The sequence below is a fragment of the Alexandromys fortis genome, unplaced genomic scaffold, assembly GCF_014885135.2.
Source record: "Alexandromys fortis isolate MF-2015 unplaced genomic scaffold, M_Fortis_MF-2015_v1.1 scaffold_358, whole genome shotgun sequence".
NCBI lineage: Eukaryota > Metazoa > Chordata > Mammalia > Rodentia > Cricetidae > Alexandromys > Alexandromys fortis.
Genome location: NW_026068229.1, coordinates 5,264 through 30,234, shown reverse-complemented (window position 1 = coordinate 30,234; position 24,971 = coordinate 5,264). Strand labels below are relative to the sequence as shown.

Here is a 24,971-nt window from a genome sequence, read left to right as displayed (position 1 = left end):
AATGTTCAGACTAACAGGACTCAGAAGTTCATCCAAATAGAGTATAACTGCTAATAAAAGTGGCTAGCTTTGTCCAGGACATTTTAAAAATATTACTCTATGGTAGAAGGTCAAAGGCATAGATCCTGAGGCAGAAAATTAAAAGTAACTAAAATATCCTGGTAAGAAGATAGTAAATTTAGAGAAAGCCCACTTTATAACAATGTTAATCTATATTAGGTGTACCTCCCCCAAATGAATTCATAAACAATTGCTGCATGAGTCTTCACTTTTATTACAAAAAGGACGATAAGTATGATCAAAATGAAAGCTTCCTCACAAGTTTTACATGAATATTCTAGATACAAAGTCTCCCAAAACGTACTTTGATACTTCATTTCTTAAGGGGATGCTGACGTTACACTCTCATTTATAATCTATTCCAAGGCAGAGCATGTTAATAGTGCATCTTTCTCACAGTTAGAGCCAAATTTCCAAGTGTAACTGAAACATAGACAACCTTAGGTAACTCTTTTAAATCTTTTAAGTCTTTTTTAAGAGGATAAAATTCTCGGTAACCAGCCCTTATTTTTTTTTTTTCCCAGAATTTTGTAACTGACATGATTTGCAGTCAGTCTTTTTCTCTACACTTAAGGCTACAAATCTCTTGCATGAGCTGCAAAAGAATTCTAGACCACTTAATGAAAATAAGATAAAATAAAAATAAAAAAAATAGTTCTCCAATAAAAAGTAAACTTTAAAAGTGGTAGGAAAGTTTTTATGGTACACTACTAATTGACATTTTCTACTATTAACTAAACAAATGTTACACAGAAACTGGGAAGACAAATTATCAAATACAACAAGCTTATGCTATGTTTACATCCTTCAAAAAAAATAATTCCACATTTTTCATATAACCCAATCTGAAATTTACGTTTTTTCCATCATGTTGGAGGTGGAGGATAATACTGTCCATAATTCCAAGGATTCTGATAATTGTACTGAAAAGGTAAAAGTAATATGTCAGCACACTAGAATTAAAGTTATATCACGCATATAAACTGAACTCAGAAAAGGAAATGCACAATACAGAACCACTACAAAGAATAAGTTACGCACACTTACCTGATACCAGGCACTGTAATTATATGCAGCTTGATTTGCCTGTAAATCCCCATCAATGATCTGTGCAGATGACATATCTTCCGTGTGTGCTTTCTTTTCTTCTGGTTCTTCGGAACTGTATAAAAGGTCAAAATAGACACTCAAAATTCCCAGAGATAGGAACTAAGATGACTACAGTGTGTTTTAATGAATGCTTTCAACCATCTTTTGGGAGCAAGGTATTATTCAGAAGATAGTAAGTAGGGGGAAAAGACAAATTGTAAATACACTGAAGGCTAAACCTGGTTTACTGAAACTTATCTACTGTTTTGCCAGGGAATGTGACCTCTAATACATTTATGAGTTACCCTCTAGATTAGCTGCCAAGAACACAGATAGTACTGATCCCTTTCTTCAAAGGACCAAAAGTAGCAGTCTGCCATTCCAAGTAATAGATTTCAGATTTTTCAACAAGACAAAAAAAACGCCTTTCCAATCTGGACTTTTACTTTTTAGCCTTCTTAGATCTACAACTTTCCATTTATATAGTGTGACCTCTTGGTGAGAAATTACATGCTCAGTGCTTTTTTTATGCCAGATGTGGTAAGCTGGTCTAAGTTCTGGATGTGACCTGTTTCATTTGTCCTTGATGTTTAAAATTAAAAGACTTGTAAATCGGGCATAGTGGTGCATGCCTTTAATCCTAACTAAGTAAAAACTACGGACAGAATATTCATGTTTCAGCATAACTTGTTAAAGCTAAGCAGTTATGCTGTAGATGAACAAACGTGGCAGCACAAACTTACCTCCAATTCCTTATGGCAACACAAGCCCACTGACTGCCATCAGATCGCCTTGAACTGTCATCCTATCTATGAGGATTTCCTTAACTACAACTCTCAACTTAGGGCCAGTGGCACAACTCTAGTCATCTTCATGGCTTTCCAACACTCAGTCCCATCTCCAGCTTCAATGGAAGCCTCATTTTTGGGTCTTGGAGTGGTAGGCTAATGGCAGCCTTTATACTTGCTTCTAAGTTCAACCGTTTATGTTTTTCTCAAGCCATAAAAAATACATTACCATAATATAGAAGTAACACTCAAAAGTACATGTTTTAAAGGGAATCTTCATACTGAAATGTTTTCTCTTAAGCATCTCTTCCTGATCAAGAAGTTACATACCGGGGACTGGAGAGATGGCTCAGTGGTTAAGAGCCCTGGCTGCTCTTCCAGAGGTCCTGAGTTCAATTCCCAGCAACCACATGTTGGCTGACAACCATCTGTAATGAGATCTGGCACCCTCCTCTGGCGTGCAGGCATACATGGAGGCAGAATGTTGTATACATAATAAATATTTTTTTCAAAAAAAAAGTTACATACCCATTTTCAGCTTTCCTTTTTAAGGTGTCCTGCTCTTTTAGGAGTGTTTGATGTTCATCATATGCATTCAGAAGCCTGAAGGGAAAGGAAAACAAAATCTTTTGGGATGCATAATTTTTTTTTTTAACAAAAAGATTAGTTACTTCCAAATATGAAAACAGCTTTTATTTCTAACTGGGCTCTTTGCCTTATCTTTTAAGACTTAAATCTTAGTTTTGATATCCAGATGCTCCATGTTTAAGAACCTACATGTTTAAGAACTTACATAGTACCTTTTATTGAACCATTAATTTGTTTGAATAGAACTACCAAATCAAAATGATAAGTTTATTTAATTTTGTAGGTGCCAATTCTAAGGATTTGTTGTTTACTGCTGATAGTGCAGGTTCTGAACTGCAAGGTTCAATGCAATCAAGATCCTACTTCTGGCTAGGTGTGGTATGCATGCTGTTAGCCCTAACACTCACAAGGCAGACCGATCTCTTAATTCAAGGCCAGCTAGGGCTACAATTAAAAACACACACACACACACACACACACACACAAGAACAACAAAACAACTCTATTTTGTTCTGGAGAAGTAGGTTCAACAGGTCAGTGCAGTGGTTCTCAACCTTTCCAGTGCTTAGACCCTTTCATACAATTCCTCATGTTATGGTGATCCTCCAACCATCAAATTACTTTCATTACTACTTCATAACTAATTTTGCTACTGTTATGACTCATAATGTAAATATCTGGTGTGCAGGATTTTGACTTGTGACCCCATGAAAGGGGTTGAGAACCACTGGGTCAGTGGATAACGTCCATAACTACCATGCACAAGGCCTTGGATTCAAAACTTAAACTACATCACGTGCTATTCTACTCGTGCACATTACTGCTAACATGTGTTCTGTTTCCATCACTGCGTTTCTCTTCATCAGAATCCAGCAGGAGCTAAATGAGACAACCTCTTCTAGGAAGCACGACTAATCTAGTTTTAATCCATACAGATGAAGTATATGCCATTTCATATACTTTTGTAGAACCCAAGAAGCAAACTATCCCAATGAAAAGACAGCATTACATAAAGTCAGTTTTTTGGTGTACCTACTTCCATGTAAAACACTGACTCTATAGTATATAAGGGAGTTAAAAGCAAAATATAGGCTCTAATTTCATACTCATAATACATGACTTGAAAAATTTAGGTATCTGAGTAAGCCTCTCTCCATCCACTAAAATAACAATACCTGTATTCATTTAAAAGCTATGAATTTTATACTATATAAATATAAAATACTTAACATGATTTCAAGAACTGAAATACTAGTTGATATGTCAAGCTGAAACTTATCAAAAACATGCACACATATATAGCCACTCAAGTTTAGAATGGTTTCAGTGGAAATCACTGTAAATCATATCAGCAAAGGCACAAACATGTCTATTAGGTACTGGGATACATACTTACTAGCAAGAGACAAAGACAGGAACTTTACCAAATAATGTTCTAGGCAGTATTTCTACTTTCTGGATTATCAGATTTAAATCTTAAATATAGATCTTGACCCCCAATCTACATCAAACCCTTACATTATCCTCAATTTTGAGTCTTATGATTCAGGAGGACGATTCCAGTAAGCAAGATCTGTGTGACCACATCTCCCTTCTTTTCCAAGCTGAGATAAAATGGTATTCCTTTTCCAGACTAATCCTACCTTGCTCTGTACATGTTGCTGAGAACTGAACTCTGGGCCTTGTACACGAAGGACACATACTCCACCGCTGAGCTTTAACATCAGCTATAGCCACCCCACCTACCTACCTTCATGTGCCTCATAGTTCAGTTTTTACTTCCTTTCTCCTTTTGTGTGGCCCACACGGTGGAAGGAGAAAACTGTGCACCACAGAATATGCACATACATATATAATTAACTTAAAACAGGAAAATAGTTTTGAAAGGATGATAAAGCTTAATAAATCCAATTAATTATACACACACAAAACTGAATTTACCTCCACTCGTCTCTGAAGGAAAAGCAGCCTTAACAGACACTTTTAAATTTAGCATTAGATCTTGACCAAGTGGTTCAGCACATAACGCACATCCAGGAAAGACTGATGACCAGAGTCTAATCTCTAGTGCCCATGAAAAGGTAGGAGAAAATCCCATGAAGCTGTCTTCTGACCTCCTCATCTTGGAACACATGTACCCTTTCCCATTACATATCCATCATAAACATAGTAAAAAATATTTTAAAATAAATTTAGCAGTGTGTTAATGTAACCATTAAGTCCCATGACAAAATAACAATGCAATGTTCCAGTCAAAAATATGATGAATTTAACATCTTACTTATTAACATCTGAACCAAAATCTTCAAGGAATTCCACTTTTCTTTGGGAAAATGTAATCCTCATTTTAATAGGCAATGAACCATGTATGGCCTTGTCAAAGCAATTGAGGATATTTTCTTCATTTTGTTTGAGGTCACAACTGTATTCCATTTCAAGTAAATTGAGGTATAACTTTGTGTTCTCCTAAGTAAAAAGCAGTATCAATTAATAACATTCCTATAAAATTTTAATAAAGTACAAATATTTAAGATTGAAATATATCTCATGTCAAAGATTTCAACATGTATAAAATGAAGTGAAACATATTCTTCAGGAAGTATTTTTCCCTGTCCTGTGGCACTGGGAACAGGAGACGAGTAAGTACACTATCACTGGGTAAATCACAATGCTCCTTAACAATACTAGTGGGTTGTAACACCACTCTATTATTTCTGAAATTGCACTGTGTTGCTACCAATTAAAGTTCTTAATCCTATGTTAGTTAACTGGACTTGGCCTAGCATGAAAACTGTAAATTAAAATACAAAAAGTACAATACATCTCTACTTATGACGATAAATACTTAATTATAAACTTGTATCTTCAACAGGCACAGTAAAGCTAAAAATGAAACACTTCCACTACACTAGCTTTTAGTAACTGTTACATAAAAGGATGATTCTTTCTTGTTGCTGGTCTTTTGTTTTGTTTTGTTCTGTTTTTTGAGACATGGTTTCTCTGTCTAACAGCTCTGGCTTTCTTGTAACTCACTTTGTAGACCAAGCTGGCCTGGAATTCAGAGTTCCACCTGCCTCTGCCTCCTTAGTGCTGGGATTAAAAGCTTGTGCTACCACCGCTTCATAAAAGTAACTGTTCTGAAAAGGAAAGTCACTCTATAGTGCTTTGTTTAATACAGTTAAGCTTTTGTTCCTAAAGTCTTCCTCCAGGCTCTTTATCCTATTTAACAATCTTAAGTTTCTAAATTTTCTAAAGTTAATTACAAAGACCAAAATATTTATAATTTTAACTCAGTAATAATTTTCTCAAGCTTTAAATTCAAAGTAATTAGAGAAAAATGTTAAAGATGGCAACATCAGTTTAGAGGGACTGTTGTCCTCACTTAGTAATAAAATATATTACTGTATAGACCAAATCATTCATCACGGTTGCCAAAGTGAAAACGTACTAGCTTTTTATGGACAATATTTAAAATACGCATACCTTATCTCTTTCGATTGCTTCCAAAAGTATCTTTCTTGATTTTGGAAGATTTTTTTGTATTTTGAAAAGATGTCGGGCTAGTTTAATAGCGTAAAATGATGACTCATTATTTGATTTGGCATTCTTTATAGCATCTTGAAGCAAATGTTCAGCTTCTTCCATATTTCCATGTCGTCGTTCTAAACTTACTCTTCTCAATCGAACCATTGCCAATCCTAGAACACATTCTTCAAATGTTCTCAAGATAGTCCTGGCTTCATTAATGTTCCCTAAAACAGTAATTAAATATTTATAATTTCTTTTAAATTTCTAAAATGACTTTACATCACTTTTGTTTAAATTTCTGAAATAGACTTGATACCAAAACTAAAAAGCGTTAGTCAAGAGGCTACATCTAGCTCTCTATTTGGGGGGTTAGGGAGGTTTTAAGTACCCATGCTTACTTATTTTGTACTGTCTATGGCTGATCTTAGGATATGGCAAGATAGAATTGTTTAAAAAAAAAAAAAACAGTTTTTATAGAAGTAATTAATCCAATTCTTCTTTATACATTCCTCAGTACTCAATTCCTTTAATTCCATACTGATAAAGTGCTAAAATATCATTGAGAGCTAGGCTGGAGATAAGATTCAGCAGTTAGGAGCATTGGCTGCTGTTGCAGAGGACCCAGGTTTACTTCTCAGTACTCAAAACAATCTGTTAAGTGCACTCCTAGATCCTATACCCTCTTCTGGTCTCTGCAAACTTTAAGCAAAGACATGCATGCAGGCAAAACCCATTCACATATAAATACATAAGTCAACCGAACATTCTCCTTCTTACCCTGCTGTTCCTCAAAAGCTGCCCAAAGCATATGTGCCATGGGTTTCTTTGGAAGGTGAACAGTACAAGCTCTGCTGAAGACGTGCCTCACTCCTTCAATGCTATGGTTTTCCATGTACTTGGCATACTACATACAGAAAAGAGGAAATACTGAATAATTTACAGTTGAACACGTGATTAAATACGTGACAGAACGATAAAATTCTATTTGTAAACCCATTCAGCACCTTTATTGAACCACTAGACTAGTTTCTGTAAGGAAGGACGAAGAGAGGCAACGAGGTTGGCAAATGCAGCAGTCAAATCTGGTTGCAAGCAGACCATCTCCTAATGCAACAGATATAGTTATATGAACAACATTCAACAGAAGTACAAAAAAGGTTAGTCACTAGATCAATGTTTATAATATATTCAAGTTAAACACTATATCATTTTCTTACCTTAATCCAAAACTCCTCATAGAGGGCACAAGATATGACACATCTTTCAAAGAGAACCACAACTCTTTCATGAGTCCCATTTTCAATTTCGAATTCTAAGTATTCTTTCCAGTTTTTCAGTTGGGCCTTTTCCAATGGTTTCACATGAAAATAAGGTCTTTTAATCTGCCAAGAAAAAAATTAATGTATGGTAATAAAAGTCAAAACAAAATATTTTAAATACAATGATATAAATAATTTCAAATACAAGGAAAAAATTTTAAATTCATTACTAATTTTTCAGGGTGGTGGGGGATGATACAGGTCTCTTGAAGACCAGGCTAGCCTGAAACTCCCAGAGATCTGTTTGCCTCTCTCTCCTACTGCTGGCATTAAGGGCTTATGCCACTATACCTGGCATAAAATATTTTAATTAAAATTATTCAACCTCCATGAGTTTGACAATGGAAAAGAACAAATTTTCCATTTAAGAAGACATTTTCCATTTTCAAACAATCTATATTGATTTTTACTTATGTGTATATATGAGTGTGTACCTATATGAGTTTACTTGCACTACTTGCATGCAGTTACAGGTGCCCAGAGTCCAGAGAGTATGGATCCTCTGAACTGGATTTAGAGTTGTGAGCTACCACAACATGTGTGCTAAGAACCAAACTTGACCCTCTACAAGAGCAGCAAGCACTCTTAACCCATGAGACATCACACCAGTCCCATTTAGTCATTTTTATAATATTGAAAATTTTTCTGTAAAGACAATTTTATTCTTTATTACATATTTTTAAACCAAACCATTTTAACATAGTTATATAAGGACAAGAATGAGAGTGGACAAAGAGACCATTTTTTTTCTTTTATTTATTGTTCTTAATTGAGGTATACATTTTTCCCACTCCCCTTCTCCCCTCCCCATTTAAGACCATTTAAGGTAAAGGGATCATTATTTTGATTACTAAAGTAAACTATACAGTATATTTATCAAAACTATTTTACAGCCAGACACAGCACAACAGGCATATAACTCCATTCAAAGGCTAGGCCATGATAGGTAATTTACAAAAATAAAGCTACAATAACCTTAAGCCCAGGGCTAAGCAAGCCAAGCCGCACGTTACTAAGTAGGATAAGAAGAACTAAAGAGGAAAGGTGAGAAAAATATAATCAAGTTGACTATGCTGATGGTATACACCAATGATCTAATAACCTGCATACTTCCAACGGGCCAACTGTTTGACATGTGACATATACCTTACAAAAGCAGGCAGAAAATGGTTAAATTTTTAAGAAAATAAATTATTCACCTATAGTGGATGGGTGTATTTTATTTTTAATTTTTGAGATGGGGTTTGATGTAGTACAGGCTGGCACAAAACTTACTAGATCACTGAAGATGACTTTAATTTCTGAACCTTTTATCTCTAGCTTCCAAGTGCTGAGTTATAAGATTTGGCACCAAACCTGGTTTGAATGTGGTGCTAGGATCAAGCCCGGACATTCACGCATGTTGGGCAAGCAGTCTACAAACTGAGCCTAATCCCCTGCTCTCAGAACAGCTGCTTTGTTGTCCATAAGGTATAACTCAATAAAGCTGATTTTTAAAAGTATTCACATTTTCATCAAGAATCTTGCATTTGAAATCTGAATGCAGTATGATTTTAAAACTGATCATGAAAAATGTTAAATACAATTGAGATGCACACCTTGAGTTATTACTTATACAAAAATTTAAAATCGTTTCACTGCTATAAGAAGAAATCTTATATTTTTGAAAACTAATAAAACAAAGCACTTACACCTTCTTCAAATGTCCACCTCTTACTAACTTCATGCTCGTTGTAATTAAACATTTCTTGATGAATTTCAATGATTCTATGTCTCATGTTTTCTATTTCAGTAATTAGCTTAGGAAAAAAAAACACAAAATTAATCTTGTAAATTACATAATGAATATTCTCAACAGCACACATTTAAGTATCTTCTTTAGAAATTTCAGTCTTCAGTAGGGAGTTTTAATTGTTAGATGTTACTATCTTAAATATAATCTGTTTGTTTGCTTTGGTTTTTGAGACAGGCGTTTCTGTACATATAATCCTGGCTATCCTAGAACTCATTTGGAGACCAGACTCCTAGAACTAACAGAGATCCACCTGACTCTGTCTCACAACTGCCACCACACCCAGCTTTAAATAGGATTTATAAAAGTACTTCAAAAAGCCAATTTTTCATGTATTTTTAAAAAGAGGAATAGTAGATTACAATTATATTGGTTTTGTTTTTGTTTTTTTTTTTTCTTGGATTTTCGAGACAGGGTTTCTCTGTGGTTTTGGAGCCTGTCCTGGAACTCCATTTGTAGACCAGGCTGGCCTCGAACTCCCAGAGATCCGCCTGCCTCTGCCTCCCCGGAGTGCTGAGATTAAAGGCGTACACCACCACCGCCCCAGTAGATTACAATTAAAGTAAAATATTTTTCTAAATTACTTCCACTTGTCTCGTGGTAAGACTATGTCCTTTAAATGCATACTTAAATCATATTGACCGAAATGCCCAGAACTTCCCACCTTTCCACATATGCTACCTAGTTTCACATGCACTGAACATATGATTTAAAAGTTACCTTTGCTGGATCAGTGATGTCTTCCATTCCTGATGGAAGGTCATCACCAGGAGGTCCATCATCACCACTGTGTCCATTTACAGAAGCTAATTCCCTTCTGAGCTGAATGAACTGTTCACCAGTTAAAAGATCTCTAGGCAAGTTATTCTGTACATGTTCTTTAAATCTACAGGAAGAATTTAAAACCACATGTCAAGTACTGCCTACATAATATTCCCTCAAATAAGCAGAGAAATAAATCAAAATATCTTAACATTTCTTATTCTGTATTCTGTAAAATCCCACCACTTGATATCACACACACACACACACACACACACACACACACACACACAATCTTTAGCTTCCACTCTGTCTTTGCAGTGGAATGTAGAGAACAGATACACAAATTTCAACGCTAGTGTTCTCTGTGATCATTTGATTTTTCTCTGTAAATTTAAATAACACATTAAAATTATAAAGTGGTCATGAAATGTTTGCATTATCATCCTACCAATTATTCCTCCATATATGTCTGTTTAACAACTTAACAACACTGTTTCATTAAGGCCACCAGTTACAGTTACCATATATGCAAAATTAAGTGGATATTTGCTCTCCAATACACCCTCTATCTTCAGCATCTGAGGCTGCTAACCAGGACTTTTTAGAATTTTTTGTCACAGCTTGGTTTCTGTGTTATCTCTCTCTTTTTTTTTTTTTTTTTTTTTTTTTACAGAATACAGAATAAACCACTTTCTTAGTTTTCATCCAAGCCACTTTCTGATTTCTGTGTTATCTCTCAGGTCCCCATTAATACCTGCATTAAAGCTATGTTCCCAAGAATTCTTTTTTGTTTGTTTGTTTGTTTTTTTTCGAGACAGGGTTTCTCTGTGGTTTTGGTTCCTGTCCTGGAACTAGCTCTTGTAGACCAGGCTGGTCTCGAACTCAGAGATCCGCCTGCCTCTGCCTTCCAAGTGCTGGGATTAAAGGCGTGCGCCACCACCGCCCGGCAAGAATCCTATTTTAGTCTCCTATTTTTATGTATTTTCTTGCTCAAGTCATTAACAGAGTATGAAGTGATTACTGTATCAATAAAACTCAAAACTATAGCCGAACAGTAGTGGTGCACACCTCTAATCCCAGCACTTAGGAGGCAGAGACACATGAATTTCTGTGAGTTCGAGGCCAGTCAGGTCAACAGAAGAAGTTCCAGGACAGCCAGAGCTACACACAGAAAAACCCTGTCTTGAAGAAAAACAAAACAAAACAAAACAAAACAAAACAAAACAAAACAAATACAAAAACAAAACAAGTCCAAAACTTAAAATTGCAAATTACTATATCCAATTGTCAACAGTCTATAGAAAAAGAAAATTTATTTTTACACACGAATGTAAATTAGTTTCAAACTAATGTGTAAAAACTTAAACTTTGTCTTGTGATAAACTGACTCACTAGCTGACGCTGGCCTAAAATCTTTGTACTTCCATCATGGATTATAGCCCTCATACCATCACACCCAGTTAAAACATTTTCAATAAACTGTCATTTCACTACTTTATCTGAACAGACCATGACATACACCCCCAAATTTTAACTGGAACCACCAAAGAACTAAAGTATCTTCCATCTTGATTTTAATCTTGAATTTAATTTATGGAATCTCCTGTATGATATTTATTTATTTATTGGCTTTTTGTTTTTTTGGGTTTTTTTTTTTTTTTTTGGTTTTGTTTTGGTTTTTCTGAGGCAAGGTCTCATTCTATAGCCCTGGTTGGCTTGGAACTCATGATTTGCCTGTCTCTACTTTCCCAGTACTGGGGCTAAAGGTATGTCTCATGATGCCTCCCAGTCTGCCCAGAGCTCACTAAACACCTGAAGCCGTCCACGAAATGATCTCCCTCTCCCCACCACCACATGCTATCTTCCAGTCTTTTCCAGTTAGCTTATCAATCACATTCCATTGGATAATAGATTCTATTATTCCATTTTCTAAATAACACTTTTTGACCTAACTTTTCACCTAAATGAAGGTGTCTTTCAACCTCAAATCATGTAACTCCCTTCCTTCAAAGTTACTAAAAATGTTAAAAAAAAAAAAAAAGTGACGTAAGTAGAATGTGGTCCTGACATATGCCTTTTAATCCCAGCACTGCGGAGGTAGAAGCACTCCAATACTGGGAAGGCAGTAGGATTCCCCAGGGCTCGCTGGCCCACTAGCCTAGCCAACAGATGATCTGGAAATCAATGAGACCCTGACTCAAAGAGTAAGGTAAAAAGTGATCAAGATAAACACAGGAGAGCTGGGGAACTCTGGCTGCTTGCTCTTCCAAAGGACCCAGGTTCAACTCCCAGCATCCTAATTCTACTTCCACTTCCATAGGCATCAGGAACCTATGCGGTACACAGACATACATGCAGGCAAAATACACTCATAAAATAAAAATCATTTCTAAAAGACAGAAAAACACAGGACTTCAGCCTCTTAAACTCTGACAAGCACATACGTATTTTCCCACCAATCTGCAAATAATTAATTTAAAAACACCAATTTTTCTGAGGGTGGTAGTGTATACCTTTAATACCAGTCCTTGGAAGGCAGAAGCAGGTAGATTCTCTGTGAGTTCAAAGTCAGTCTAGTCTACAGATTGAGATCCAGGCCAACCAGGGCTACACAGTGAGACCTTATCTCATGAAAAAGCAAAACAAAATCAAGCAAAACAAAAATTTACTGGGCTGGAAAGATGGCTCAGCAGTTATGAACACTTGCTGGTCTTGCAGAGGACCTAAGTTCATTTCCCAGCACCCACACGGCAGTTCACAATTGTCTATTTCTCAAATTCCAGGGGATCTGATACATTCTTGCCTCCGCAGGTACCTAACACACATGGTATACATACATATGTGTAGGTAAAATATTCATACAATAAACACAAAATCAAAAATATTACATTCATTTATTTTGGGAGGGGGCAGTGAATCAATCTGAAGGTCAGGGAGCAACACAGTCACTGTTTTCCTTCCACAATGTGGGTACTAAGGACTGAACTCGGGTGATCAGGCTTAGTAGTAAGAACCTATATACGTTGAGCCATCTTGCCAGGTCACATATATTCAAGCTTAAAAACCTAGCAATTGGGAGGCAGAAGCAGGTGGATCTATAAATTCAAGTCCAGCATGGTATAAAGAATGAGTTCCAGAATAGCCAGGGTTACACAAAGAAACCATCTCAAAAAACAAACAAAAAATAAATAGAACTAGCAGGACACTCATTTTAAAAAAGATTTAGAGAGCTGGATAGAGGGCTCACTAGCTAACAGCAGATACCATCCATTGTCACAGAATATCAGAGTTCAGTCCCCAGAACTATGCTGTTTGGCTCACAACCACTTCTAATCCCAATTCCAAGAGATCTGATGCCGTTTTCTGGACTCCACAGACAACTGCATGACTTCATATGCCAAGAGTGTATGGATTATATATTAAGAAAGAAAAAAAAACAGACAAATAAAACTTTCTCGCTGGGAGGGCTAGGGAATAAATATGATTAAAATACAATGTATGAAACTCTCAAAAAATATTAAATTTAAAAACCACTGTTCCAACAACAGAAAGCTAGCATTTCCTTAATAAAGGTCTTATAAACATAAATGTCACCACATTTTAGACAAGAATTGATCTATGAAAAAGCCTTGTCTTTGGCTTTCATTTGCACAACATGAATATTTAATAAGCATTGCCAAATACCAAGTCCTGTGTCAATATTTCAGCAAGTGTGTGCCTCGCTCATTACATCCTAGAAACCTGTCTACCTATTTTAGCTCATCAATAATAGACAGGAAACTGACCTACAATGTTTCTATTTATATTTTTCTTCCTAGTTCCTACTTCCATCACAAGTCCATGTAACTTCTATTTTTAACAGATATATTCATAGTAGCTTACAAATATCTCACTACATTACTTGTGAAATTCAGAGTATCAGGTAAAATTTTCAATATACAGCATTACTCGTAGCAATTAACAAAAATCCACAAAACAGCTGGGTGTGGTAGTATACAGATGTGATTTCAGCAATTATAAGGCGAGACAGGAGAATCAGAACTTCAAGGCCAGCTGAGATAAAAAAAGCAATCCCACTCAAAGCACACCACACACACATACTATGAATTTAAAAAAACAGCAAAGATACAATCTCATACTTTTTCACTTTCTGGGTTTTGATGAGTGGAATACCTTGCAGCAGGAAAAGACACACGGAGCTGGGCATGGTGGCACACATCTACAACCACAGGACTCAAGCAGCACAGGGAGGAAGAAAGGCAAGATCAAGACATACCACTGCCACACAGTTAAGTTCTAGGACAGCTAGAGCTACCTAGCAAGACCCCATGTCAAAAGAAAAAAAAAAATACAGTACACAGAATTTTTAAGTTACAACTTTGAAAAGTTATAGTTATTTGTATGACTTATAACCAAAACAATTAGGGTGTAAAATTATACAGAATAATTTTTAATAATTTGGACACAGACAGAAAGATGTGAACACTTAAACTATAATCTTTACTGTTCTGGACATGTTTTTGAACATCAGGAAAGTACATTTTGTAAATCAGTAAGTTAAAAAAAAAGCACCCAACACAGTAAGGTATGTCTATAATTTCAGATCTTGGAATGCAGAGTAAGAAGATTAAAGACTCTAGGCCAGCATGGGAAACATAGCAACAAAGCATCTCAAAAAATTAAATAATACAAAAAATAAGCACTTAATATTTGTCAAGCACCATATAAATTTAATATTACAAATAATCATTTATTAAACTTGTTTTCCCATTTCTTCACTGCTCTAAAGTACCTTGGATATAAAATAGACAACAATAGCTTTCCATATAAAACTAGTAAATTATTAAACATTTCATAAATACAGGGGAAAATGTCTCTAAAAAATTGGTTTCATCTAATAAGATCTGATATATCATTTCAAAATAAACTATAATGCTCAATATTATGAATTGATCACCATAAATAACCAAATATATTTCAAAGAAAAGATCTTTCACCATACCTCTGAAAATGATGACTGTACAACTGCGTTGGGATACCAAGAATGCGGTCGTATACAGCTGTAACTTCTCTCAGATTTCCCTGTTCATTTTCCCAGTTTATATACATTTCCCACAGTTTATCAGATCGGAAATCTGTTCCTGCAGCTAGAACAGCATGCTCAAAAGTTCTGAAAAATTAAATTGCTCTTAAGTTATCTTCCCCAAATAATAAAATCACTTCTACGTATCACTACTAAATTTAGAAAGTAATATTGAAATCAAAGTTATATTCAGTTGCTTCCTGGGCAAGAAAGGATTAAAAAGTAGAAGGAATTATAGGAGAGTTGCTTAAGGGAAGAAGAAGTGAAAAAAACAAAGGGAAAGGATGAATGTAGTTTATCTTATACGTAAGTACAACGTAATTATACACATTCCAAAGATGTAAGAGGAAATGGTAGACGAAATACTTGTTATATACTTGAAATGTAAATGTAATGGCTCTTTTAGGACAGAGAATAAAACTGAAGAATTTACAGACAAACTGTACCTCAATTCGAGGAATACTCTAGCAAAAATGACTCTAACAAAAAACTCAAACTCTTACATAAACGAATGGGAAGTACACAAAGACTTCATAAGCCTGAAAAGCACCTTTCAACTCTAAGAGTTGATTGTGGAAGCAATATTTTTTTTATGATATTTAGCTAATTTAAAGAGATCTGTTTAATCACTAGATTTAATATTTAATAAACACATTTCACGATTGGGGAGATGACTCAGCAAGGTAAGTACTAACTACATAAATGCGAGGATTGGAGTTCAAATATCCAGAACCCTTGTTCTAGGTGATTGGCATGGTAGCCTGGGCATAATTCCAGCAGTAGGAAGAAAAGGAGACACAGCCGAATCCCCAGAGCAAGGTAGGTAGATTAAATAACCTAAGTAACAAGTTCTGGGTTCAATTGAGATATCCCACTTCAGTCAATAAGTTGTCTGTCAAGTGACTAAAGAAATCACCTGAAAAGTCAGGTCTGGGATCCCGCACATATACACCCAGTACACACAAAAACTAAAACAGGACAAAAACCGCTTTTTGGCACAGTTTCAAAATAAGCACCTTAAAATCAACCTTTCTCAATAGGTAAAATCACTTGCCAGCAAGCCCAAGGACCTGAGGTCAACCCTCCAGACTCACAAAGTGGGAAGAGAACTAACTCCAACAAGCTTACTGGCCTGCAGCATATCCCTCTCCCCACATATGTATGCAAACAAGTTTTAAAGTATTATAAAAAATGCAAGCGAAAACAAAAAGATCATGGCTATTAGGACTGAATATTTTTGGAAAAAAATATAGCCAGGCGGTGGTGGCGCACACCTTTAATCCCAGCACTTGGTTAGCAGAGGCAGGAGGATCTCTGTGAATTCGAGGCCAACCTGGTCTACAAGAACTAGTTCCGGCTGGGCGGTGGTGGCGCACGCCTTTAGTCCCAGCACTAGGGAGGCAGAGGCAGGCAGATCTCTCTGTGAGTTCGAGACCAGCCTGGTCTACAAGAGCTAGTTCCAGGACAGGCTCCAAAGCTACAGAGAAACCCTGCCTCAAAAAACCAATAATAATAATAATAATAATAATAATAATAATAATAAGAAGAAGAAGAAGAAGAAGAAGAAGAAGAAGAAGAAGACACTAAACTAAGTTTATTACTTTTCTTTTTAAATATTTTTAGTATTTCTATTTATGTGTGTATGTAAATCTGTATGAGTATATGCAGAATCCAAAATGGGACATTGGATATTCTGAACCTGGATTTACAGATATGAGACACCTGATGAGGGTGCTAGACAGTAGACTTGGGTCCTCTGGAAGAGCCACTTTACCATGCACAAAACAAAGTTTAAAGACATATTAATACTGGAAGAAAAGTTTACTATACAAAGATAAATTGAAAGTGTCCAATGTGCGTGTGTATACACATGCATGTTTGTATGTAAAAAGATAGATGTTACTACCCTAGAACAATCTCAATAAATCCAGAGAATGAAGCTTAGAGGAAGGTCTGTTTAATCTATGGTAGGGAATCTTTAACTCTGGCCAGCTGTGAGATTTCAGAACTTAGGTCTACATTCATCAGACAGATCAGCTGCTCCCTTCTGAAGTAATAACTCAGCGTAAGCCTTAGATCAACAGGATTCCTCAAAAAAAAAAAAAAAAAACCTGAATGGCCTTTAAATTATTTTTCATTTCAAGTATCCTCTATAAAGAAGCTACTGGCTATATACTTCTACAAGATATGCATAAACAAGAAAGAAAAGGATCACCAGGCAGTGGTGGTGCACGCCTTTAATCCCAGCACTGGGAAGCAGAGTGAGGTGGATCTCTGCGAGTTCGAGACCAGCCTGGTCTACGAGAGCTAATTCCAGGACAGGTGCCAAGGCTACAGAGAAACCCTGTCTCTCTACAAACAATAACAACAAAAAGGGATCTATTGAACTCCAATAAACAGAGCCTGGAATCTGGTGTAGGAGGTTATTCTGTTCATGTGTTGCTTTCATTGGTTAATGTATAAAGAAACTGCTTTGGGCCTGATAGGGCAGAACTTAGGTAGGCGGAGTAGACAAAACTGAATGCTAGAAAGGAGGGCAGAGTGAGAGACGCCATGGATCTTCTGCCTGAGATCAAGGCTGGTTAGAATCTTGCCGGCAAACCACAGTCATGTGCCAATAAACAGATCAATAGAAATGGGTTAAATTAAGATGTAAGAATTAGCCAATAAGAAACTAGAGCTAATGTTTTAATGACTGTTTCTGTGTGGTAATTTCAGGTGTAAGCTAGCCGGGCAGCCAGGACAAACAGGGGCCCGCTCCTTGCAACAGGAACCTAGAAATAAAATGAAGACATTTCCTAGGGCTATGGTGATGAGAAAATCCAAAAGCTATGGAAAACCAGATGACAGCATGACAACATAAATACAGAAACAGCTACAGAGGCAAGGGGAAGGGAAAGTAAGATCCACAGATATCAACAGGCCTGTTTGGAAAGCTGTATGAAAGCCTTTTATTAGACAAATAAGAAACACGGCTGAGTGAGAAGTACTATTACAGATGAGTATGATGAAAAATACCTAACAGACTCAAAATCACCAAAAAACAGACGTAATAAACAGATTTACTGAAGCCTATCCTATAGCTATACTGAAAAGGTAAGAAATGGGAAAACAGGGTATATGCATGTATTCTGTTTTAAAAGCATTAAAAGTGCCCCAACCGGCTGAGCCATCTCTCCAACCCTAATATGCCCATATTAAAAAATAGTTATCACAGGTGGGGAAAAAAGTGAAAAGGCCATGGAAAAGTGACTACTTTCATACATTTGTGGGAGTGTAAAATTGGTACCATTTGACAAAATGTCTTTACAAACAGATGTCGTATTTTTAGTGCACTCCATAAAAGTGTATGTTCAGAGACATTTTTGCAGCACTATTCCTATAATAAAAGTCTGGTCAAATAGGACCTTAACACTGTATTTTTATAAGTTAACAGAATGGAAGATATAAAACATCCTGTTAAATAAAAAGAACAGTATTTAAAATTCACATACAAATTTGTACACATATTATATAATATCTGAAGGCATCAAATTAAGACATTAACTGTGGGGCTGGCGAGATGGCTCAGTTAAAGCATTTGCTGCTCTTGCAGAGAACCCAGGTTCAATTACCAGCACCAACATCGAAGCCCACAGCCGTCTATAACTCCAGTTCCAGGGTATCCAATGCCCTCTCTGGCCTCCTGGGGCACCAGTCACACAGGTGATATAGACATACATGCAGACTAAAAAAAAAAAAAAAAAAAGAAGAAGAAGAAGAAGAAGAAGAAGAAGAAGAAAGCTAACAAACTGCCTTAGCCAGCACTCAGGAGGCAGAGGCATGAGGATCTCGAAATCTGTGGCCAGTATGGTCTACTGAGCACGTTCCCAGACAGCCAGGACCACACAAAGAAACCCTATTTCAAAAAACCAAGACAAGACACTGACCACAAGTGAGCAAAATGTAAACTTGTAACCTAGAGAGAGACATAAGCTAAGAGGGTGTGGAAAAGAGGAAGATTGCATTTTTGAAGCAATAAAGCTTAAGTTTATGTCATGTGCTATTTTTTAAATAATAGGAATGAAGCAAATAAATATTAACTTCCAGTTTAGCATTCATGAATATTTATCAACATCTGAATACTCATCTAAGTCTTCAGACATATTTAGAATCAAATATTTAACATACCCTCTTATTGAACTGTTTGTCTCAGGATCACCAGGGTCCAGTGTTTCTTTTAAGAAGTTTATATAATGTATCCAAAGATCAACACTAAGAGGTATTGCCTGAAGCCCCCGTCGGTAAACCTAAGAAGAAAACAATAAACTGTACCTCAAATATTTAATTATTTCTTAAAAGAGAGGCAACACTGTGTTATCCGGTGAACCTTAGAAATACTAATTACTGGAATTTTGTTTAAATAATCTACCATTACCATTCGGGTGGAGGTTGGATAGAACATGGCAATGTTCTGATCCCCACGTGCAGAGTCTTGATCTTCAAAGCGCAGCAGTCCCTGCATTCTGACCGGGTTGTGTGGGCAGGCTTTGGGTTACAGACCATAGGGCACAGACCCATTAGAGCATCAATGACAGCGTCTGACCAAAAATGCAATAAGACGTAGCAAATGTGACTAGCAAACCAACTATATTGTTTGGAAATTGAGAAATAAATGTAAGTGAGAGAAAAGCCCTGCCCTACTTGTTAAGCTGCAGTGTAATACAGAGGCTTGCACTGCAAAGCTTGACAAACTGTAGAGGTTTAACGCACCTGCCAACAAAGAGAGAAAATATTAGCTACAAATGCCACAATAGTGACAAATGCAAATAAAATACCCTATAAAAAAAGTCTGATCATAAATGGTAGGTACTGCCAGCCAGAAAAAAAGAGTCTGTTTGTTATCAATTGGCTTACAGTACCTAACAGAGAAAACTGTATTCACTGATGTACGCACCTCATCTGATTGTTTAATGTTGTCGTGTCGCTTTTCAAGGTCTGCATACTTTTTCCAGTAACCATAGCAATACGGGTAGTGTATGAAAAATTTGTCAAATGCTTTCCTGGCAGCCATCAAGTGATTCTGATGAAAATAAAACAAGGTGTTTTATCAAAGAAAGAAGTTCTTATCTTAAGGTGTTTTATCAAAGAAAGAATAAGTTTTTATCTTAAGTTTTTAAACAAAGAAAGAATAAGCATTAACTTGGTCAAATAGCAGGGTAGCTTATTTTTTTTTTTAGAGTTAGAGATCAAACCCAGTCTCTCACAGATACTAGTCCCGTGTGCTCTACCTTACTTAAGTGTACTCCCATATCCCCAAGGTAACTATTTCACTAATTTTACATAGCCACACACAAGCCTCAATTATTACATACTTTCCACAATGCATAATGCTATGTAATTTTCAAAACTAAAATATATGCTTCTAGCATTACTGAACTTAATATGAAGATTATTTAAGAGATTAAACTTTAATTACAAAACAGAAAGGTTTGAATTGCCACTACTGGATTATTCTGTCCCCCTCCATACACCATTTAAATAGTTACTAACCTCCTGTTCTACGTACTGAAGCAAATATACCCAGCCCGTAAAATCCTGAGGATTAGTTTCTACTGTTTTCCAAAACTTTTCAAATTCTGGAGGGAAGTTTCCTTCTGTTTCTGTCACTGGAAGGTCCACAGCAGCTGCCATTTCATTTTCTTCTGTAGGTGCGGTCACGCTGGGAGAGCCATCAGGTGACTGTTCCATCTCCGTAACGTTCATAATCTCAGTACTAAAATCTGGATGCTCTACTACTACTACCTCTGAACTGTTGCCTGCGCTGCCATTATCAGAGTTTCTGTACTCATCCATGTGAGAATTTTGCATAGCTACTTATTTGGTCTTCAGTTAATGATCTGCAGAAACACACATACACACAAAGAGAAACAGATTCCAAATGCTAGTAAACTTTTTTGTCACAACCAAAAACATATTTATGTTTTTCATTTTATGTGTACAAATGTTCTACCTGCATGCATGTATGTGCATGCATGTATATGCGCCATGTAAATGCCTAAACTCCAAGGTTAGTAGACAATATTGGGTTTCCTGGAACTATAATTATAAATGGTTATGAGCTACCACATGGGGGGACGGGAACTGAATTTGGATCTTCTGTGAGGGCAGCAAGTATTCTCAAACACTGACCCATCTTACCAGCTCTTTTTAAAGCCCTGTCTGACTACTAAAAACATACGTAGGAAAATCAGTACATTTTATTATCTCTCTATAAATAATGGTAACTATCAATCCTCCTGCCACAGTCTCCCAAGTACCTGAGATTGCAAACAAGGGCCAAATGGCCAGATATACCTGGCCAATAGTTCAGGTGTGCCCAACCTTTTGAAATCGTAACACAACGTTATCATCTACAAAGATAATGCTGGAGAACTCTGCAACTGAGTTAATCACTGCCCCCCTCAAATTTAAATCACACAATATTTTAAGTCTACTATTTTATGTTAGACAGCATTCACAGCTATCCCCAGACACATATGGTCCTAAAGACCATACCCTGCACATATCTAGAAGAAATTTGTTTGTTCACATGGTACTTCATTATGCAATAGGTAGCAGGCACTGTGTTTAGCACAGTGGTTCTCAACCTGGGGATTGTGACCCCCTTCTGGGGGTGAATGACCCTTTCACAGGGGTCTTCTATTACAAATATATTCACATTTTTTTCTTTTCTTGCAAAATTAGCCATGAAGTAGCAACAAAACTAATGTTATGGTTGGGAGTCACCACAACACGAGAACTGTATTAAAGGGTTGCAGAATTAGGAGGGCGGAGAACAACCACTGTTTTAGTAGCTTGGAATTGTCAATGCTGGCACCTAATATCCTTGGCTAACCCCTAAAGACTACTTCACAGACTGAAGTTGTTTAAAGAAATGTTCAAATTCAACCAGGAAAGAAATGAACAGCACAGGTACACTAGTTAATACTGTCCTTTATTAATGAGAAAAGTTAAAGTTTTCCCAGAGCCCTACACCATTCAGTCTCCTAATCCCTTAGCTGGAATTAGGTACATTGCTGCTCTGGACAAAGTGAGTATTCTATTAGTAAAGACGATGTAAGAGGGGTAGTGAATAGGTAACTCGTGTCCACCAGATATCACACAACTGTTCAAGAAGAAATCAGCATAATCCCTGATCTTTGTTTTACCTTTGATCCAGAAGTTCCAGTCAATACTTGCCCATATTTTTACACAAACATGTGTCTGTCTGAATGTATGTACAGGCACCATGGTGCACTGGTGCCTGAGATCCAAGAGGACACTGAATATCCTGAACCTTCAGTCAGCAGCGAGTCATCCAACATGGGTGCTAGGAACCAAACTTGGCTCCCTTACCTAAGCAGCGCTCTTCATTCACACTGCTATTGTAATAATCACTCTCTCTCCTATACGTCAGTGGTTTTTTTTTTTTTTCAAACTAAATACCGCCTTCAAGCTAGCTTCTGATTTCTTTAAACAGAAAAAAAAACAAGGAAGCAACCAAACCAAACCAAAAACATCCAAGTCAGGCAGGTATTTATCACAAGCCTCTAACCTCAGCATCTGGGAAACAGATGTAGGAAGAAAGTGTTCTACAGCAGGCTCCACAGGAAGGCCCTAACTGGGAAACAGAATCAAGGGTAACCTCAGTACTCAGAGACTAGATTGGGCTTCATACAGACAACTGGAGCTATATAGAAGACCTAGTATTTGGGCTGCAGAGGGGGCTTAGTTTCTACTGTTTTCATGGTGCCTTCAACTCATCTCCAGGTCACACTTCTGGCCTCCATACCCACCTGCACATACCACCACACAGACACACACACAGAGGAAAAAGTCAGAACAAGAAGAGTATATACATACACTAACGGCATATGCTGAAACACACACAATTTAACTCCTTCATTTTGGGTGCAGTTAAAAAAAAGGTAAAATACTGCTAAACTATTGATACAGACGAACAAATCTTACAGACTATTAAATTTAGGGAGAAAGAAACTTTGTTTTGCTCAATGTTGCATCCCTAGACACCCTTGAAACCTAGAAACAGATGACATATCCAATCCTAACTTGGCAATATGCCATTCCTCGGACTAACAAAACTCTTCATCCCCACAATGCACTACACTAATGGTTTACAAAGCAGACTTTCGATGCTATGACATTTTTAAATAAAATGATAGGAATGATAAGCCCAAATATGCGAAGTAAAAAAACTAACCATGTATTTTTACCCGAAAACACAGGTAATTTCAGCATGTTATTTTTTTAAAAGTTAAAAGGAATTTTAGAAAATAACTTAAATGATGAAAACTCATTAAACAAGGTGCATCTGACCGAACACCTTTTTTTTCCCCTGATGTTTTACATGCCTCCTATGCCCACGGAGTCATATGAAACACTATCTATCACTGATTGTTACCATAAACCACCTAAGTAATATATATAAACTGAAGTCATTAGTTAACTAGCAAGCTAGCTTTACAATCCACAAATTACCCCGTGTCTCAGCCCAGAAGAGTCATCCCAACACCTAGGCTGGGGGAGAAAAGGGGTTATTATAACAAGTGGTTTTGGCAACCGGTTTTTAGAGACTAAGTAGGGTGTTCACAGGCAGACCTTGTTTCCTCGTTCTAAACAATTACGTCCCAGAAACTGAACTTTGTTTATATATTTACAATGTCTGCACAATCTTCAGAGCTCGAGTCTTACACAGAATAATTAATAGATAAAAGAAGATTTTGTCCCTCCTTGAAAATACACAAATCAAATTAACTTAATGTACAAATCTTTTTTTTCTCAAGTATAAAATACAAACAGCACAAAGTGTTGAGTCTTTCAAATCTTCTGGGGCCTGCAAAATGGCTCAGCACGTAAAGGCACTAGCAGCCACGTCTCAGAGGAACAGTGCTAAGTTCCAGTTTTTTAACTCTAGAACGAGGTTATAAACACGAGGGGTGTGAGGGATTGAACAGTCGTTGCTGATTTTTCTCAAAGGACTTTTGAAAGACTGCCATGGAGCCCAAAGCACGGAAGCCCCAACCGTAGCTTGCTTTCTCGTACGAGCCTTGCATTCTTAGCGTCACCCTTTCCAAGAGCTGAAAATTTTCAGGAATTTCTGAGTACATCAGCTGTCTAGTGTAAGTTCGTGAACAGACGGCCATATCAATATCAAACCAGAAAGGGGACACTCGAACCGGCAGAAAGGCTACATCGTATTATTATTATTTCTGCATCGCTACCAACACCTTACACAGCACTGGGAGCTTCGAGCAGTATTTATGAACGTAAAGTCAGTGCGTAAGGTCAGCTCCTGACCACGAAACGTAAAATTCCATATAAGCAGATTGTTTAAAAACGGTCCTAGCAGGCTCTTTTACGTGTCTGTCCGTCCGTCCGTTCCCCCCCCCACACACACACACACAAAAAAAAAAACCCACGCCAGCCTACGGATTCGGTTTCGCAGTGACCGAACCTCTCCGCTTCCCGTCGCCCCGGCCACGCGGGGTCCCAGGTCCAGGCCAGCACGAGCTTGAGCCCAACGCTAAGCGGGCTCGCAAAGCCGGGCGCCCGGAGGCTCGCCCGCCGCGGACCCCGGCCCGGCTCCTCCCAACAGGTGGGACCGGGAAGGAAAGGCGCCGCCGGCCCGGCGCCAGGCGCTCGCCAGCAGGCCTCGAGCCGGACGAGCAGGCGAGGCCGTGGCCCGGTGCGGCCTGAGGCGGCCCGGGCAGGCAGGCCGGCCCTTCGCAGCCCGCCGCCTCCCCTGCCACCCGCTTCGGGGCGCCGCGCCGCAGCTACCTTACGATGGACGCCGCTCGCTGCCATGAGCCGAAGCCTGGGCCAACCTCGCCAAAGATGGGCCTCCCAACGCCTCAGTCCGTGCAGCTCCTAAAGCCGCCACCGCCCGCGCCGCCGCCTCTTCGGGGACACACTGCGCA

The 24,971-nt window shown here is 37.6% G+C and overlaps 1 protein-coding gene and 1 non-coding gene across 5 annotated transcripts; both read right to left on the bottom strand.

Annotated features, from left to right (window-relative positions):
• Positions 1–254: 254 nt before the first annotated feature.
• Positions 255–24,971, bottom strand: Prpf39 (pre-mRNA processing factor 39). Of its 4 annotated transcripts, none has more exons than XM_050130795.1 (14): positions 24,832–24,971; positions 20,545–20,891; positions 19,949–20,074; positions 19,183–19,301; positions 14,932–15,099; positions 9,885–10,050; positions 9,064–9,171; positions 7,271–7,435; positions 6,831–6,957; positions 6,009–6,277; positions 4,807–4,991; positions 2,466–2,540; positions 1,108–1,222; positions 255–983 (listed from the first exon to the last, which is right to left on the bottom strand). In XM_050130795.1, exons 2-14 carry the CDS (start codon positions 20,860–20,862, stop codon positions 927–929), a joined length of 1,998 nt encoding a protein of 665 aa, XP_049986752.1. In that variant the 5' UTR covers positions 20,863–20,891; positions 24,832–24,971; the 3' UTR covers positions 255–926. The 4 variants fall into 4 exon arrangements, with proteins under 4 accessions (XP_049986752.1, XP_049986754.1, XP_049986753.1 ...); XM_050130797.1 differs by lacking the exons at positions 20,545–20,891; positions 24,832–24,971 and adding exons at positions 19,430–19,592; positions 19,696–19,764 and having other exon boundaries at positions 19,949–20,076; XM_050130796.1 differs by lacking the exon at positions 24,832–24,971 and having other exon boundaries at positions 19,430–20,074; positions 20,545–20,567.
• Positions 5,873–5,959, bottom strand: LOC126493713 (small nucleolar RNA SNORD127). Its single transcript, XR_007589863.1, has one exon. It is a non-coding gene; the product is annotated as a small nucleolar RNA SNORD127 (small nucleolar RNA).